The sequence below is a fragment of the Mesoplodon bidens genome (genome assembly GCF_964165515.1).
Source record: "Mesoplodon bidens genome assembly, chromosome: 3".
Taxonomy (NCBI): domain Eukaryota; kingdom Metazoa; phylum Chordata; class Mammalia; order Artiodactyla; family Ziphiidae; genus Mesoplodon; species Mesoplodon bidens.
The window spans coordinates 137,278,487-137,298,104 of record NC_138178.1 but is presented as its reverse complement, the minus strand read 5'-3'; the positions used below and the strand labels follow the sequence as shown (position 1 = coordinate 137,298,104).

At 40.0% G+C, this 19,618-nt stretch overlaps 2 protein-coding genes across 2 annotated transcripts in view; one reads left to right on the top strand and one right to left on the bottom strand.

The window, feature by feature from the left end:
* The first annotated feature begins 1,014 nt into the window (after positions 1-1,014).
* DHRS7 (dehydrogenase/reductase 7) lies at positions 1,015-17,708 on the top strand. The gene is made up of 7 exons (XM_081230279.1): positions 1,015-1,240; positions 7,602-7,754; positions 9,592-9,698; positions 10,168-10,407; positions 12,964-13,086; positions 14,306-14,521; positions 17,200-17,708. The coding sequence occupies exons 1-7, from the start codon at positions 1,108-1,110 to the stop codon at positions 17,245-17,247; spliced, it is 1,020 nt and encodes a 339-aa protein (XP_081086405.1). The 5' UTR covers positions 1,015-1,107; the 3' UTR covers positions 17,248-17,708.
* The window catches only part of PCNX4 (pecanex 4), a 56,842-nt gene continuing 41,087 nt past the window's right edge, over positions 3,864-19,618 (bottom strand). The window contains exons 12-13 of the mRNA XM_081230276.1: positions 5,199-5,419; positions 3,864-4,558 (exon numbers count right to left, since the gene is read on the bottom strand). Of these exons, the coding sequence (XP_081086402.1) occupies positions 5,415-5,419 (5 nt within the window). The 3' untranslated portion in view covers positions 3,864-4,558; positions 5,199-5,414. The remainder of the gene's footprint in view (positions 4,559-5,198; positions 5,420-19,618) is intronic.

Genomic DNA, 19,618 nt, shown 5'->3' with positions numbered 1-19,618 from the left:
GGGGACATGGGTTCGAGCCCTGGTCCGGGAAGATCCCACATGCGCGGAGCAACTAAGCCCGTGTGCCACAACTACTGAGCCTGCGCTCTAGAGCCCGAGAGCCACAACTACTGAGCCCACGTGCCACAACTACTGAAGCCTGCGCACCTAGAGCCCGTGGTCCTCAATAAGAGAAACCACCACAATGAGAAGAAGGCGCACCACAACGACCCCGCTCACCGCAACTAGAGAAAAGCCCGCGCGCAGCAAAGAAGGCCCAACGCAGCCAAAGATAAATAAATTTGTTTTAAAAAAATTACATATTCTTTGTGGGTACAGATAAGGAAAAATTTTACTCAGGGTCACTGAGGGCTCAGCTACCCGGGCTCCAACTGAGTTGGCTCAAGTCCCCAGTCCGTGCTCCTAGCACTAGACTCAAGTTGCCCAACCTGCACTTTCTCATTCAGCAATGGGGCCAGGGTCATTTTTCAAGGTGCCTTCCAAATTTAGGTGGACACGGGGCCAGTCCTACTCAGCCACTGGGTTAATTCGGTGAGGGGGTGGGGGTGGCGTGGGGTGGAAACAAATTTACGGTTTGTTGGGTTCATCTAGTTAAAGAAAGAAGGGGGAGGAGGAGGTCGAATTCATAGGTTGGAATATTTGTGCTCTTTCTGAGCTTCGAAAACTATTTGCCCTCAAAACAACTGTAAAAGAATCGTTCTTGAGATTATAAATGCTGTGACTACCGTACCAACAGGAGTTTCGCCAAGTCCTTAAGTCATCCATGCCGTCTGTTCCTACTGCAACCCCTTATTAGGAGCACAAGCAGGCAAAACCTGCGCAGCGATCGTCGGGCGGGGCGCTGGGCGGGCATCGCCCACGCCCAGCGCGCGCAGCCGAGGGGCGGCTCCCGGCCGCCGGGGGGCCGGTCTGGGCGCACCTGGCCACTCCTCCCTTCTGCCTGCTCTCTGGGCGGGCCCGGGCCGTGGGCGGGCCCGGGCCGAGGGCGGGCGCGGCGGCGGCTGAGGCGGCGCTGAGGCACGAACGCTGCCGCGCGGCTTAGACTCGGGCGGTGGCTCTGTTGGTCGGTCGGTTTTCGTCCTGCGTAGCGGGGCGCGCGCGGCCGCGATGAGCTGGGACCTGCTGCTTTGGCTGCTGGCGCTGTGCGCGCTGCTCGCGCTCGTGGTGCAGCTGGTACGCTTCCTGCGGGCCGACGGCGACCTGACCCTGCTGTGGGCCGAGTGGCAGGGGCGACGCCCAGGTGAGGACCCGCAGCCGCCTTTCCGGAGTGGGAGGCCGGGCTCCGTGCGGTCCGATTTCCGCTGCCTTCGCGTCCCTTGCGAAGGGTGGCGTGGAGCTTCCGGGAAGCGAGGCTGCCTCTTTCCCTGGGGCTGCGGTTCGGGGAGGAAGGGGCCGGGGCCTTTTGTCTTCTGTCCTGGTCCATATGGACTTGCCTGGTTGCCAGCGTAAGAGAGCATTGTGGGGCGCCCACAAATCTCAGAATTCTCAACCCCGCTCCCAGGGATTCTGATGCAGCGTTGGAGGACAATACTTTGAGAAACAGTGCGTTCGTAAAGGAGACTCCTTTTGAGGCTACTTTGTGCAGTTGTTTATCTGCCATTTCTCACTCTACTCAGAGTAGCGAAATAAAATTTGAGGTAATCCAGAGTCACCCACATACCTGCTTACTCAATGGGATAAAAGTATAACCATAGAAAGAACTAGATTGGCGTTTTGCCTGGAGGAAGATCATTACTGGCATACTAAAAGGTGTTCTGCCTGTCTCACTTTTATCTTTGCACTGCTTAATATTTGATGGTCGTTTACTAAACGCATTCTATGTGCTAAGCACTGGGCTAGGCCCTTTTCACACATGACAGGTCACCTTTACAGTGACTCTTAAGCTTATTTTCCAGATAGGGAAACTAATGCTCAGAGAAATTCAATAGACTGCCCAGAGCTAGGCTTTGGATCTGTAAGGGCCAGGGGGGAAGTGGGATTTCCCTGGACCTAGTTTCCTGTATGAAACTATCCAAATCATGTGAGGAGGTTTGCTTGGAAGTGATAACTAGTATGCTTTAAAAATGGAGCCAGGCATATACCCTGAGAAAACCATAATTCAAAAAGAGACATGTACCCCAATGTTCGTTGCAGCACTATTTACAATAGCCAGGAGGACATGGAAGCAACCTAAATGTCCATTGACAGATGAATGGATAAAGAAGACGTGGCACGTATATACAATGGAATGTTATTCAGCCATAAACAGGAACGAAACTGAGTTATTTGTAATGAGGTGGATGGACCTAGAGTCTGTCATACAGAGTGAAGTAAGTCAGAAAGAGAAAAACAAATACCGTATGCTAACGCACATATATGGAATCTAAATAAAAGGTACTGATGAACCTAGTGGCAGGGCAGGAATAGAGATGCAGATATAGAGACGGGACTGGAGGACACGGGGTGGGGGGGGGTTGGGAAGCTGGGACGAAGTGAGAGAGTAGCACTGACATATATCCCCTACCGAATGTAAAATAGGTAGCTAGTGGGAAGCTGCTGCATAGCACAGGGAGATCAGCTCAATGCTTTGTGCCGACCTAGAGGGGTGGGATAAGGAGGGTGGGAGGGAGGCTCAAGAGGGAGAGGATATGGGGATATATGTATACCTATAGCTGATTTACTTTGTTGTACAGCAGAAACTAACACAACAGTGTAAAGCAATTATACTCCATTAAAACTGTTAAAAAAAAAACACCAAAAACTGGAACCAGGGAGGGAAGAGGAGCCATATCACTTACACAGGGGTGAGAACTGGTTCTTGGGGACAGAAAAAAATCTTAGATCGTACAATGTTTTATGCCCCTCCAAAGCTCATCTCTATCCAACAAAATATTTTTCCTTAGTATTTCATTTTTCTTCTTGGGTTTTTGGGGGTATAGCATGTGTAGGGCTGACATTGAGTTTATGGAAAATACATAACACATGTGCAAGATCAGGGCTACAGAACTATGGTAAATAGATGGCTGTGATTGGTAGACTTTCTCTTAGTCATTTGCTCCATCTCAACAGATGGAATGCATGTGCCTATTGGCTGCTTTGTGGATGTTTGTGTTTGATCCTCAGTGCTTTTGTGTTAAATTGGACTTTGAGAATTTCATAAAAATATCTTATATTTTATTATTCTATAAAAGTTATTCAACTGATAATGTCAAGTGCTGAAAAGGAAAAATGTTGACAATATCTAGCAGCTAGTTAAATGAAAAGTTATTTTAACATATCAAGTAAAAGTTAAAAGTTAAGGTGGCTAAAGGTAACTTTTAAGAAATTCATTTAGTTTTTTCAGTGTCTTACTTTTGCTGGAAAAGTATCAGTTTTGAAGGGTTTTTTAATACATTTAATTACTTTGCTATTATTATGTAGCTGTATAATTTGCCAATTTACATATGTAATATAATACATTACAGTTGAAGTAAATACAAGTTATTTAGCAAGATAACTTGTAAGTTTACAGTTGTAAAGTTAAATGTTAATAGCTTTTAAATTTTAACTTAACTTTTAACTTAATTTTTAAATTTCACCATTCTTAATCCTGCATTGACTGAAGAGTAAACTTTATAGAACTCCTTTTATGTAGAAAGCACAGATAGATATATGTAAATACATAAACAGATATACAGTATATCTGTGAAATTAAAATGTCTTGGAGGACTTATTAGGAAAAAATGACTAAAAAGACATTTAGGGGCTGGGGGTGGGGGTGAGGTGATAATGAAAAAAAGTTAAAGGAACATGAAGATAGACTCAAGTTCCCAAAACAGCTCAGCCTGCAAAGATGGGCAGACTCTTTTAAGGTTAAAAAAAAATTATCCTCTTTTTCTTCTCTATAGGTTTATTACTTTAAACAATAGACAATATACTCACATAAGGCAAATTTTAAAAATACAAAGGGTTGTATGGTGACAAGTAAAGCTCTCTTCCACCCTTGTCTCCCAGCCACCCAGTATGCCTCTTTGGAGGCAACCACCATTTCCTGCCTTTTATGTATCCTTCTGGAGATAGTCTCTGCATTTCCAAGCATGTATCTCACATGGTGAAATTTAAGAGTGACTAATTTTAGGTATTGCATGTAGATCCAGAAAAATCCATGGCACCAGTCCAGAGTAGGAAAAGTCTCAACAGCAGCACATGTGAGGAAGACTCAGATTTTAGTTGGCAGTAACCTCGATGTGAGTCAACTGAAGTGCCAGAAAAGATTAGGCAATCCTGGGAGATGTTTAGTGTCTGATGGAACAAACTGCAAACAACAACAGATGTTTTCTGAATACCTGCTTGTGTTGGCCTCTGTGCTGGGCACTGGGGACACAGCAGTGACTGAGCCAGCCACTGCCTGGGCTCTCACGGAGCCTCCCTTCTGAGGGACAAGGGAAGCGATTTAGTCATGTCACCTTGCTCTGAACTGTCCAGACCCCATGGGAATCCTGTGTCCTGCTTTGGCCAGCTCCTTTCAGTAGGAACACTGACCAGCTAGAGCTTGTGCAGAGGGTGTGAGCAGAAGAGAGGAAATCGGATGCCATGTCATCTGAGGAAAGGTAGCAGAAATTGGAGGTGTTTAGCCTTAGAGAAGCAAGAGATGAAAGGACGTAGGGAGGACATAACAGCTGTCTTCAAATAAATGAGACACTGTCATGTGCAAAACAGGCTTGATTTATTCTTCCTGACACCACAAGGCAGAACTGCTTCCAACGGCTGCTGGAAGTTAAAGTTATCAGTATATGGAAGAATCCCTGAACCCCTTGAATGATTAGACTTGCCTTAAGAAGGAACCGGTGCCTCAGAGATAACTAGCTTACTCTTCCTGTGAGGAAATTAAGTAGAGACTAGTCAACAGCCTGAGGGGAGAATTCTGAAACTGGGTTGGGGGTTGAACTCTTAAGTGTCCTTCCAACTCCAAGAATCTGCTTTCAGAAGCTCTTTAGGGGAGGCCAGTTATGTATGCCAGATTCTGTTGAATTGTTAAACAAAAGTTGGTGCTGAATAAAAAAGTTTTCTTCTCCAGAGTGGGAGGAAGGGTGCCAGAACTGCAGGTGTACTAAGGTAAATGTGAGCCTGCGGATTTTCATTGTTGCATTTAAATCATGTTTGCATATTGGTATACAAATGAAGAAATCTTTGTTAGTTCTGTGCTAGTTAGTAAATAGTTACAAACAAATTATATTCACCTTGGAGTCTTGTGTATTGCAGAACTTTGGAACAATGAGTAGTCAATGAATGACTATCTGAATATACATTCTGCTATTCCTGATAAAGTCCTTCAGGAAGGTTGCTCAGTTGAGCCTTGCCACAAAAGTACATCAGATGTGGGAGTTCCCTGGTGGTCTAGTGGTTAGGACTTGGAGCTTTCATTGCCGTGGCCCAGGTTAGGGAACTGAGATCCTTCAAGCTGCAACCAAAAAAAAAAAAAGAAAAAAGTACATCAGATGATAGGAAAGCATTGTAGCCCAGACACAGTATTTGGGATGTTTCTGTCCTTAGCTCAGATATTTACATGACACCTCCTTCCTGAGGACATTTTCTTGAATGGCTGAGACAGTTGGGTTCTAAGATATTGATCTTATTAAAACGTGGTCAGTGTAGGCTAGTGATCAGAGTGTGGGCTTTGGAGCTAGATATACCTGGACTCCTATCCTAGCTCTGCCAGGGTTCCTGGGTGTTTATTCAACAGTGATTTATGGAGTGCTTTCTCTATGCGAGTCTCTGTGCGATGCACTGAGGACACAGCAATGGATAAGGGAGTTAGGGTCCTATAGCCTTAAGGAAATTTACAGTCTAGTGCTGTAAACCTCAGTTTCCTTTTCTATAAAATTGAGAGAATTCTTGTTTCATAAGGTCCTTGTGAGGGTTTTAATGAGGTAATATTGTTTAAGCACATAGGAAGCAATGAAAAAATGTTAAGCCATTAAAGTTAGTAACCCCATTGCCCCTGGCTGGAGATATTATAACATACAATGTGTTTTGCTGCCAAAAAGTCCATTTGTTAAACAATTTTAGCAACAATTACAGTTGACATTTTATTAAGCACTGAGTATGTGTCACACACTGCTCTGAGTGCTTTACATGTTTTAACTCATTTCTCTCAACAGTCCTATGAAGGAGGTTTTATTATTAATTCAGTTTTCCAGGTTTGGAAAATTAAGGCACCGAGTTCTCACGTGGGAGCATTTCATTGCTGTGTGTGACACAACTGGAATTTGAGCCCTGATAGTCTCCAGAGCTCGTACTGATTACCTGCCAGTTAGGTTTTAGAATTGTTTGACTAAAACAGTAAACTAGTTTCCTGATTTTAACTTTTCTGATCTAAAATCAGCAATGTGTATCTTAAATAAAACCTTGTTTGCTATTTTTGATAAATAACACATTTTAATAAACAAGGCACACAGGAACACTGCACTACAGGGACTCTCTACGAATTCAGATGGACGGTGGCTATCGTGTGCTTCAGGGCAAATAAGTTTTTCACTGGAGAGTAAACCACTTGTCATTGCTTTATTTTACATTTTTACAATCTTTAACAAGATGATACTTGGGCAAGCAGAGTACATTTCATTGCTCATATGTATTTCTTCTTGGATGAACTACTAGATTCTTCTAAGATGAAAGCTCAGGCATTTGGGGGGCACTAGAAACCTTTAGTTGATAGGCATCAGATATGATTGACAAATGGGGAAAACATGACTTTAAAAATCCAGGGTGATTCTACCATACCCTAGAGTAGAACTTGGTATATTTAGATTTGCAAGAAATTAGAATAACAGAATTGAAAACTGGATGGGACTTTTAGTGATCATCTTATCTGAATCCCTCATTTATGAATAAGGAAAGTGAGAATGTGAGTCCAGATACTTTCTATTTACTTACCCTTACTTTTCTTGATCAAATATACAGATAAATAGAGCCTTAGAGTCAGACCATGGAGTTATACCTTGAAGTAAAGTCTGGAAAACTCACCAAGAGTCTAGAATACACAAAATAACATGTTAATAACTGTTACTAATACGATTTGTACCACTAGGTAGGAAGTGTTTCCTTAGGATATTTAATTAAAAAAAATTTTAAACCACTTTATTGAGGTATGATTATCATATAAGAAACTGTCCATATTTAATGTATATAACTGGATGAGTTTGGGGATAAGTATACACCTGTGAGACCATCACCACAATCAAGGCTGTAAACATAGGATATTTAAATTTTTAAGCGCCACACATTATGTCTTCATATTCTGTGATATTGTTTAAAACTACTTTTTTCCGGGCTTCCCTGGTGGCACAGTGGTTGAGAGACCGCCTGCCGATGCAGGGGACACAGGTTCGTGCCCCGGTCCGGGAAGATCCCACATGCCGCTGAGTGGCTGGGCCCGGGAGCCATGGCTGCTGAGCCTGCGTGTCCGGGGCCTGTGCTCCGCAATGGGAGAGGCCACAGCAGTGAGAGGCCCGCGTACTGCAAAAAACAAACAAACAAACAAACAAAAAAAAAACCTACTTTTTTCCTTTGGTTAATCTTTGATTTACGGATGTAACCCATAGCTTATTTTCTCCCCTCAATCCCCACTCCTTTTTCAATAGAATGGGAGCTGACTGATATGGTGGTGTGGGTGACTGGAGCATCAAGTGGGATTGGTGAAGAGCTGGCTTACCAGCTGTCCAAACTAGGAGTTTCTCTTGTGCTGTCATCCAGAAGAGTGCATGAGCTGGAAAGGGTGAAAAGAAGATGCCTTGGTAAGTAAATCTAAAATAGCAGCAGTGCTTCCTAGAAGTAAATCAGAACCCAAAGTCAAAATTTGGGAATTTTAGAGGGAAGAGGGGAATTCTCCTGGGCAGTAGACTCTGTTTCCAAATGCTCTACGTGCTTTGATCCAAGTCCTCTTTCTTTTGTCATCTCTTAGTCTGCTGGCCTGGCCTTTTTCTTCTCTTTTTCTGCCACATTTCTACTTTTTTTTGGACACTGGTTCTTAGCATTAGGGAGTGACCATCAATTCTCTCAAATGCTAGTGGATTTTTAGTGACCAAATAAATGTCTTATATTTTTGTCTTAGAGAAAGAACGGTTTGGTTCTTATGTATGATATACATGTATGTAACCAGAGAAATTTAATTGACATTTTGGTAAAACATCAGATATTAAAATCATATGAAATGGTATAAGATTTTTGTTACCAGGAAAAAACAGGAATAGAGTTAAATTTTTTTTTTTCGGGCACGCCACACATGTGGGATCTTAGTTCCCGGACCAGGGATCGTACGCATGCCCCTTTGCAGTGGAAGCATGGAGTCTTAACCACTGGACTACTAGGGAAGTCTCAGAATAGAATTAAGTTTGAAAAATGCAACTTGAGGTTGCATTTTTCATAATTTTTATTTTATTTTTATATTTATTAAATATATTTTTATATATTTAAATATATTTCATATATTTTTCATATATATAGGACAACAATGTTTTTGTCTGTTTGGGTTTTGGTGTAGTTATGTTCACAGTGAAAGCAGCCTCAAGTAATAAAATTATTATTTCTCATGGGACATTTAGTATCTACACTGAAATAATTTTGAATTTTCCGGTAGACCATTTTTTTGGTCATTTACCTGTCATTCTTTAAAAATCTTTCTTTCACTTTGCTGATTGCTGATGGAACTAACCACCCAGAAACAGAGTTAGTTGCCAAGGCCACAAGCCCTCTTTCACGATATTGCTTTCAAAGGCTTCTTGTGTTTTTGAACTGGGCCACTTCTTATGGCAGTTGCTCCTCCTCTGTTGAGACTTGCACTGGCAGAAATGAACCATAACAGCATTTCTTAGCTGGAATAAGGCTGTTTCCTTTTATTTGTCAGATCATTAGTGCAAAGTATTTCTTTTAAAAAACAGTTACTGTTTCACAATTTACTCCTTTGCCCATAAAGCCTTTACACCTCTTGTTTTCTCTACTTACTTGTTTTTCTTATTGAAACACAACCTTGTTGTATTTCAAGGTTAGAATTCAGGAAATTAGTTTCAGTTGCTCTTTTGATGAACAGAAATAGAAAGGGCCATTACAGCACAACTTGTTTCTTGGTTGTGAATTTCAGGACTGTATCCTTTTCCTAGTTTGCCTCCTGGAATCCTTAGCCTCTGGAAGGAAGCTTCTGTGTGTCATGTGACTGGAGGACTCAACTTCTTATTGATTTTCAGCATAAAATTTTAAAAAATATGTTTAAAAATCAAGTAGTGAACCTATCATATAACAGCTGTACAGATGTACCTCTGTACTTATAAAGAAATTGCTCTAAAATTTTTGCTTTTTTTAGTTTGTAGTATAATCTTGATTTCTTCTGGAGTCTGTTCCAATATTAGGCTGTATATATTCAAGCTGAAGAGAGGAATTCTACTTCCTGTGTACCCAGCTTTTTGTCCGATATGTTGCCATATCACCACCAGCCCTCTTCTTGGTCACTGAAGAGAACCTCATCCACAGGGCCACCCAGAAATGAGTTCATTGCCAAATGTGGTTGTAGGGTGGGTGTTAAATGTTAATGTAAATAGCACATGACTTCCATATTAATTTTTAAGTGTCTTTATTTAGAGAATGGCAATTTGAAAGGAAAAGATATACTCATTTTGCCCCTTGACCTGACTAACAGAAGTTCCCATGAAATGGCTACCAAAGCAGTTCTCCAGGAGTTTGGCAAAGTAAGTAGCATTTTGAGTGCATGAATCTTGCTTTGAAGTAGCTGCAAAAGAGATTCCCATCTATGGTGCTGTCATTCAAAGGGCTTTAGGCAAATGGGTTCATGCAGTGTGATGAAGGCCCATGAGTTGGGCCTCTTAATCTCTGAGTCTGTGGCTTTATGTAATTAGAACTTTTCCTCCCTTCACAAATACTAACTCCTCCATGTAGAACAAAAGAAGCTAAAAATCCACTGTGCCTATTATTTTTGTGACATATTATTTTCCATAAAAAGTCACTTAAGTTGAGAATTTAGATCCATAGGTGAATTCTGATTTTCCTTTTATCTATTTTATTGCTGACTTCTGGAAATATACCATCCTGTTCCATTGATTCATCAAGTTAACAATATAACCAGCCATCCCTGGGAATTGCAACAATACATTTACAGGTCATCTCTAAAGTGCCCCTTTTCTGATTTTCTTTAATTAGATTGACATTCTGGTTAACAATGGTGGAGTATCCCAGCGTTCTTTGTGTGTGGACACCAGCCTGGACGTCTACAAGGAGCTAATAGAGGTTAACTACTTAGGGACGGTGTCCTTGACAAAGTGTGTTCTGCCTCACATGATTGAGAGGAAGCAAGGAAAAATTGTTACTGTGACTAGCCTCCTGGGTGTTATATCTGCACCCCTTTCTGCTGGATATTGTGCCAGCAAACATGCTCTTCAGGTAAGGCTGCCAAAACTCAACTCGGATAGAACTGATCTGAATGTGTATATGGGACATATGGCCTTCACTGCAAGAGATCATCGGAACTGGGTAGTGATGTATGGAGACAGAGAGAGACCCAAGGAGATCTCGGGTAGAAGACTTACCCAGATGATGCTAAAAAAGACTTGAGCCTTACATGCTTCTTCCTAATTTAGCAAACATGTCTTGAGCACCTACACTGTGTCGTACACTGCAACAGGTCCTGGAAGTATAAAGATGATAAGATATGATATCCTTGCCCATGAAAACTGTATAGTCTAGTTGACATGTCACCCTTTACCTTATCCTCATTTCTAACACATCTTCATGGAAAATTTGGGGTCTACCCCTTGTTTCTTCTACACACATTTCAGGATGTACTTGTCCTCATTTCCGTGACTTCTTTTTCCTTCCCCATTGTTGTTGGTGTTATTTTACCTGAATTTCTAAATATACATGCATGTCAGACATAGGAACTGCCCACTGAATGATGAGCCCTGTGTTCATATCCCTACTGGGACTAGCCTTGACTCTGTTTACTCTGATTTCATTGGAAGAAGAAAATCTAGTTAAGGCAGAGTCTCAGAGAAAGCTTAATTTGGCTTGCATAATTTATGAGATGTGAATATTAGAAACGAATGAATTTTTAATGCTGGCTTAAGAGTGGATAAGAAATGTTACTAAACTATAACATGGAGCAAACTAAATCATAAGGCCAATAGGAGGAGAATGATTAAGAAAGACAAATGATTTATAATTAATGCTGTTGAAGGTCAGTTTAAGTAGAATGTTTCACTGTTGGAATAATGAGATGCAATAGTTGAATGGTCATCAGTTTCATGAAAATTTGAAGCTTTGGTTCCTTAGGATCCTCTTTCTGCTGTGAAGAGCAGACAGTTGCAGAGTGATGAAATGAAATACGGGAGTGATGATTTCCTCATATTTGGTAGTGGGGTATCAGTTACTTCCTGCAGAGCAGTTGGGCAAGTCTAAGGCAGGCAGATGAGGGAAGTTGGCCATTCCATCTGTTTTGCACTTAGTATCTCATAAGACATGCAAGATGCTTTCAATCAAACACAATATGAGTTGTCTGGCCTGCCCTCCAAGACTCACTGTTTTATTATTGGATTTGATCATCTGATACCATGTGGCAGGTTGAGACTCTGGTTATACCAGTAGCTGAACACTGAGACCAGGAGGCGCTTTTTTTTTTTTTTTTTTTTTTTGCGGTACGCGGGCCTCTCACTGTTGTGGCCTCTCCCGTTGCGGCTCAGCGGCCATGGCTCACGGGCCCAGCCGCTCCGCAGCATGTGGTATCTTCCCGGACTGGGGCACGAACCCATGTCCCCTGCATCGGCAGGCGGACTCTCAACCACTGTGCCACCAGGGAAGCCCCAGGAGGCTCTTTTTGAAGAGCACATTTCCTTCCCCGATACCCAGCAAGCTAGAGAGTGAACTTATTTGTCATTCAGAAGTTCACACACTATACTAGATGTGATTGCAAACAAGAGAGGTTTTCGTGTCTGGTGTATTGGCTTTCATGGTGTCCTCTCCCCTCTTTTGCTTAGAGTGGCAGAAGGTTAAGGATGCAGGAGTTCATTCATGAAGGCTTTTTTCCTGTCCATCTGAGTCAGGCACTGTATTAGTCTCTGACAGCGTGAACCCTCAAAGACCCTGTGTTTGTTAGGCATCAGCATTAAAGGCTGGTAACTGTTTGATGTTATTGGATCATAAATGAATGTACCCTGGGTTAGCTGCTTATTTAGGCTTTTCAATTAATTCAGTTTATCACAATGTAGTCTTGGAATATTTCCTGATTTAGAGAGGAGGTGAAGGGATATAGATGTTTACTCCCTATTTGGTTTAGAAATGGGCAGTATCTTTTAAGTCTAGAGGGTCCAGCTTGTTTTTACAAAAGCCATTGAGTAAGCAATCATACTACATTTTTAACTAGCCGTGTACTCTCTTACTACCCCCAAAATATAAATCTTTGCTGAAACTAATTATCTATTCAAATAGTAATTGAAAAGGTTGAACTGTACCTCTGTGATAGTTTCGGTTTAGTACTAATCCCCGCTTGCTCCCCCTTGCCCCAACATCTGCACTTTAGGCCACTTTGAGGGAGGAAAAGAAACCCAGCCTCAGTGATGCTCAGTGGAGAACATGCAACCCTTGTGGAGTGGGGAGCTGGCGGCGACTGGGTGGGAGGGTGTATCAGACCCTCCAGGGGTAGTCTCTCACTTACCCAGTGCTAAATCACTGGTGGCACGAGCTGCCACTGCCAATGCGGGGATGAACCATTCATACCTGGGAAGAGCTGAGAATGCCTCTTCTAGATTGCTTTCAGACTTACACTTAAAAATGCCTCATCTTGCGTAATTACATTTCCTATCCTTTACTCAGGCATTTCAGAACATTTTCTGCTGCTGTTGTCCTTCATAAAAAGTTGAAGAAAAGTAATTCAGTGCTATTAGTGAACATGAGATATGTGACTGTATTTAATTTTACTTGTTGGTTTTTTTTTTTGCCTTTTAGGGATATTTTAATACCCTCCGAATTGAACTTGCTACATACCCAGGTATAACAGTTTCTAACATTTGCCCAGGACCTGTGCAATCAAATATTGTGAAGAATGCCCTAACTGAAGAAGTCACAAAGGTAAAAATTTCTAGTTGGGGAATAATTTGAATGCTTTAGTAGTTATACACTGGCATCATATCACTATGCCTCAGGGTTTTCATGTTGGAATTGCTTATGAACTATTTACAGAACTTAACTCAGCATTAGGAAAATGGTTAAGGTTAGCTGATAGGGCTTTGGCATCCAGTTTTAATAAAAGCTAAAGAAATTACTAAGATACTGCTTATAAGTAATCCACTATTATGTGCACTATCAGTATTTTAAAAACCCAGTTTTAATCAATTCACAAATTATAGCAACGTTGAAAGGTTCTGTGTGGCTGAATTTTAGTACATTAAATCTTACTGGGATTTTAAAAAGGGATTATGGTGAAGGAGCTTAGAAAAAAGCTTGTTGAGTTGTACTAATTTTAGGTTAGCCTCACCCAGGCCTGTGCTTCCCTCAGCTCATATACACATAAGTGATCTATCAAATGAATGGTGAATGTCTCATGAAGAATCCAGTATCACTCACTAATACAAAAATCTCTCTAAAGGCCATGAAATTTTCCTTCTTCTCCACTAATATTTCAATTGAGATATAAATGTATATATGCTTCTATGTAAATGTTTACAGTTTACATTTTCACATTTTCTGTGGAGGCACTATGGTAAAATAGAATAAGCACTCTATTATAGGAATCAAGGGACTAGGAATATAGAACTGGCTACTACTAAATGATCTGTGTGAGCACAGATAAGTTACTGCCTTTCTGGGCCTCAGTTTATTTGTACAATGGTAATGGGTTAACTAGAGTAGCAGTACCAGATTTGTTCAATACCAAGAAACCGCTTTTATCTTCTTCCTCCATTTCATCCCCATGGACTCCATATTTTATAGAATTTCACTTGCTAAATGTATGTATTAATAATTTGTTTAAAATTTTTTACTATTAAAGTGACTTGGAATTATCATTAAGTACTTTAAGATGGTACAATTCTAATTAAAAGCAGAGAACCTTTATCTTGTAGTTAGCGTGCACAACCTTATCTGGTTAAGTGTATGAATTCCATTAGGCTTTTTGAAATATTACAAATAGCTTATAGGCACCCATTAGTACCTGTCGGGACTCCTAAGGGGCATGAGGCCACATTAAAGGAGTCACTCAACTAGATGTCTTCTGGGTCCTTTCTAGCCTAAAAGTTCTGTGAGATAACTTGGATAAATACACATCCCTAATTTTTCAAAATTTTCTTAGACTACAGGCAGCGATGCAGATCAGTCCCACAAGATGGCAGCCAGTCGTTGTGTGCAGCTGATGTTGATCAGCATGGCCAATGATTTGAAGGAAGTTTGGATTGCGGATCAGCCTTTTTTGTTAATGGCATATTTGTGGCAGTATATGCCAACCTGGGCCTGGTGGATAACCGACAAATTAGGAAAGAAAAGGATTGAGAACTTTAAGAATGGTGTGGTAAGACCAATTTATACATTTCTGAATACATATCAACCTTGTAGGAAAGTAAGACATCTTCTAGTGCTTGAAAACTTTTCTTACTAACTTTCCACCAACCTCATGATATAAATACAAAAGGTATAAAAAGTTTTCCATTCCCCCATGCCTATCTGTTGGTTTACTATAAATTACTACTGGTCTTGGAGAAAGTTTTCTACAAGGTAAAATCAAATCAAGGATTGCCATTTTTTCTTCTATACTTACTGTTTGGCTAGTGTATGGGCCAAAATGTATTTTCTCTACCATGTGTCCCCACAAACTCCAACCATCCTACAAGTCTACAAGTGTCACCTCCTTGGGTTGATACCTGGCCTCCCCTCCCATTTCTCCCCAGGACTTGGTGTACCTCAGCCCTGTGCCTACCTCCGTCAAAGCACTTCCACACTATTAAAAGAGATGCACTCTTACATGTAGTGCTGGTTCCTTTGACTTTGTTCCAGAAGCACTTTGCACATCTGAGATGTGTCTAGGAAAATACGCTGATCGCTCATTCTTTCAGCACTCATTCTTCCAGAAAAGTAAGGAATGTTATAAACTATTTCTGAGAAAATTGTGACCATCAAAAGAGTTTAATGTATAAACAGCACAGGATATGTAATGAGTTAAGCTAAAAATTATAGATCATATAGATATGATTATGCAAAGAAGCATTATATCTGTGGATGGTTTTTACTGTTAAAGTATTTCTTTCAGTGATTACTACCTTCTTTTAGAAATGTTAGCAAGGATTGTATATAAGGAGAATTATAAAATGGGATCATACCATTTGTATCATTATATAACCTACCACTATTTAAGCAATCACAAATTGTTAGACATTTGTTCCAGCTTTTTGCAGGACAGTGAAAATGAATTAGTGAAAAAAGCAAAAAAACAAAAGAAAACAAAATACTTAAAGAGACTTAAAGGTTATAAAACTTTCAATATGCACTAACATGTCTAGAGCTTGAAAAATCATGAAGGGGGCTATTCATTTTCTACTAACCAGTTTGCTTTGGGCCAAAACATTTATAAGTGTTTTGGTAACATTAAGTCCCAACACTGGGACTTGGTAGTGTGGGATGGTTCCAAAGGTAGAGCTTCATCAAATATTACATCTGAGTTTGAAATTTAGAGGACAGCAGATATAGTGGCATTGTGCCCAGTGATGGATAAGAGTTGAGAGGGAAAGGCCACCTTACTAAAGAGGTAACACAGCATCCTGGTTAAGAGCATGGAGCCTGGTGCCGGTCTACCTAGGTTGAAATCCCAGCTCTACCCCATACTCGTCCCATGACCCCAGGCAAGTAACTTCTCTTTCAGTCTCCCCATCTACAAAATGGAGATTACTGATGATAATAGCACCTAGTCATAGGATTGTTATGGGGAGTAAATGACTTAGTATGTGGAAAGCTCTTAAAATATACCGTGGAGTGTTATGATTATTAAGTATTAGCTGTTAATGCTTTTGTTTTGACGGCAGGAGGATATTCAGCAAACAGATAGTAAAGATCAAAGAGTTAAATAATATGGCAGAGAGAGAATGCATTATAGAAATAATTGTTTCAGAGGGCAAAGGACTAGGGGCTAGAGTTTCAGTCCCACTGTAGCAGCTGTTCTTTCAGGAATGTCCATAAGGATTTTTTTTTGTTTACAGAATACCTAACTGTAAGATATAAACATCACTCAATGAATCTAGGCACTTCATTACATCTCACATTTGCTAAAAATGATGACCTCTCTCTTCCTACCGACATCTTTAAAATATTGCTTATTACGTGGTCTTACTGCTTTATCACTTTATGATAAACTGGGTATCCTTTCATTTCCCAGAACCATTTCTGAGATATACCTTATTCTTTACACAAAACCCTAGAAACTTTTAAAAGTTGTTCCTCTTTTTTTTTACTTAATTCTCTCCTCCTTGCTCCTTTCCGCCCCACGGTTATTTTGTATTGTATATATCCATCTCCTTATTGAAATTTGTTTATAAGCATCTAAGTTAAGAGATGCCAGTATTATCCCAAACTAAATGTACTTGTTGATAATACTTGAATTTGTTTCTGTCATTTAAGCTAGGAACATTATGTCTGGAACTTTGTTTTGATGAATCGTTATTAATTTTAGGCATAAAGAATTGCATTGAATTTTGTGTTATAATTAATTTTTGTCTTACTTAGTGCAAATTCTTGAAAGCGGTAAATGGATATCTTCCCAAATGAAATGTTAACTCTTAGAGACTGAGTTGCCTTGTTTTACTCTTTAAGCAATGTACTCAAAGTCCACAAAAGATTTTGAAGTTGTCTGTCAATTATTTTAATTCTAAAGATACTGTTCTTTGTATTTATTAAGGCAAGTCAGTGTAGGTGTGACATGCTGATCCAGAAGAGTAATAATAGAAATTTCAGCATTTATGAAATGGCATAGTCAGATGCTAACAAATGACAGGGAAATAACTATGCTAAGCCCATTAGAGATATTTTTGTGTAGATCTAGAACTTTGGCTATGATTTTTATTCTGATTTAAGAATTTGCCCAGGTTTTATAAGGATTCTCAACAGTGAATCATAATGATATAGCTCCTCAAAATAGAAGGAATTAATTGTAAAAAACAAGGGTAGAAGAGACTGATTCATGTTTCTGTCATTCTGTTATAGGATGCAGATTCCTCTTATTTTAAAATCTGGAAGACAAAATATCAGTGAAGGAGTACTTGCATTTTTCAAGCCAATGGAAAGAGAAACGGAAAACATGACAACAGCAATTTTCTTATGCACTGAAGACTTTGTGATTTTACTTCTTAATAGATACAACTTTCCTTTCAACGTGTAATAAATAAGATTGCCAGGAGTCTTGCAATAAGGGTATTAATACATACTACATTCCTGGATTAAAGAGCATTTTAACATACTCTAGCATGTATGCTTAAAATCGAGGTGAGCAGAATGCCAACCAAAGAATTACAGTAATCTATTTAGCATAAATGCATGGAATATTACATGAAGCAGAGTGCTGGGGAATGGGCAGATATAAAGAAGTGTCTGAAATGGCCTGCCTCCAAGGTGCTTACACTCCTGGAAGAGTTGACAGGTACAAATGACTGGAATTTGAAGCCGTAGGTAGGACTCATAGCAGCCATAATTGATTAAAAATCTATTATATGTCATTTGCTGTACTGAGGTGCTTTGTAATTAGTTAATTCACTTATTTCTCATAACAGCCCTCTAAGATAGGTGGTATTATCCACCTTAATAGATGAAGAAAGAAATGCCCAAAGCAAGTAGGTGTTACTTTCCCAAGGTCACAGAGCTCATAAGGGGTAAAGCCTGGGTTAAACTCAGCTCAGGAAGACTCCATTGGCAACTTCTTATTTTAGTTATTATCATTAATTTTACTTTAATCTTTAGCACCTTATAGTAGAAAACATGCATAGGCCATAATAGAAGGGAGAAGAACAGGGGAAGAAAAACATGGTTCTTATGTATAAGCAGTTCACAGTTTACCTATGGACAAGGTAACACCCATAAAATAACTGGAACAGTTGGTGGAGAAGTTGGAGACCACCCTGGTGGCTACCTTTGGGAAATGGGGAAGGTGTAAATGGTGGAGTGACACCATGAGGTACAGCAAGTAAAAGCAATGGAATAAATGCATACATGGCAAGATGGATATATCCTAGAAGCACGGTGATGAGTGAAGAAAGTAAATGATGACTATAACAATCCTGTTTACATATACTTTAATGTATGTGCACAGAAGATAGTGCTCATTTTGTCCACAGGGGATCCCAGATAATGGAATTATTAAACACAGGCTTGAAAATTAGGTTTGGTATATTTAAAGATATAAAACACAAGATTGAGAATTTCAGCAGCAACCTAAGTGTCCATTGATGAATAAAGAAGATGTTGTGTATATATATACAATGTAATATTACTCAGCCATTAAAAAAAGAAATCTTGCCACTTGATACAACATGGATGGATCTAGAGGGTATTATGCTAAGTGAAATATGTCAAAGAAAAATACCACATGATCTCACTAATATGTGTAATTTTAAAAAAGAAAACAAAAAACAGACACACAGCCACAGAGAAAACATGGGTGATTATTGTGGGGCGGGGGCAAAATAGGTGAAGGGGACTAAGAGGAAAAAGCCTCCAGTTATAAACCCCTGTGGGTTTGTTCCTATTGTCTGTTGTTTCTCTTGGATTTTGCTCATGTTGTCTTATCTCCTCAGGTGCTTTATTTTAGATTGTCCAACATAAATATGAAAAATTATAAAAATAACTTAAAAGGTCCAGAGAAGATGTACATTTGCTCTGGGTAGTAGCTAGGTACACTACAAATCCAGGGTCACCTTAATCCAGTTTTAGGGATTGAAAAGATTGAAAATGCATCTATTTTTTTTGTTCACCCTCCTTCTTTGGAGAGCCGTGGGCTCCATTTTTTAACCCTCTAACTTAGTAGCAAGTCTGCCAAAAGTGTTAGTTATCTTCTCAGCCACCTCTTCCTTAATTGGCAAATGTTCCTAGAAGAAAAGCAGCTCAAATGCTGAGCTCAGGTCTCTTAAGTTTCATTTTGCCTTGGATCTTGGTTGGTGATATAATTCTTCACTGTCTTCTTGGTTCTCTGATACCTTTAAACAGACTTAAAAATATTATTTTGCCCAGCTTTCCTAATTCTCTGTGAGATGTCTCATGTGAATTACCTAGGCAGTACTAAGGTAGAAGTCAGAAAAGCTGGTATTAGGGCAAGTTCAATCAGGTCAGATATTTTGAATATATGAGATGGAGATAAATAGTTACATATACAGGTTCAGTGCTAAGAAGAGAGGTTGAGTACATGTATTTGAACATCATCGACTTACTGATATTTTAGGTCTTGGGAGTGAATGAGATTGTCTGTGGTGAAATGTAGAGTAAGAAGAGGGGGCCTGAACCAGTTGTTAAGAAATTCCAAAATTTAGACGTCAGGTAGAAAAGGAAAAGCAGCAAAGGTGATTGAGAAGGAGTAGTCAGGGAGACAGGAAGAAAATGAAGATAATGTAGTGTCAGGGAAGCCCAAAAGAAAAAA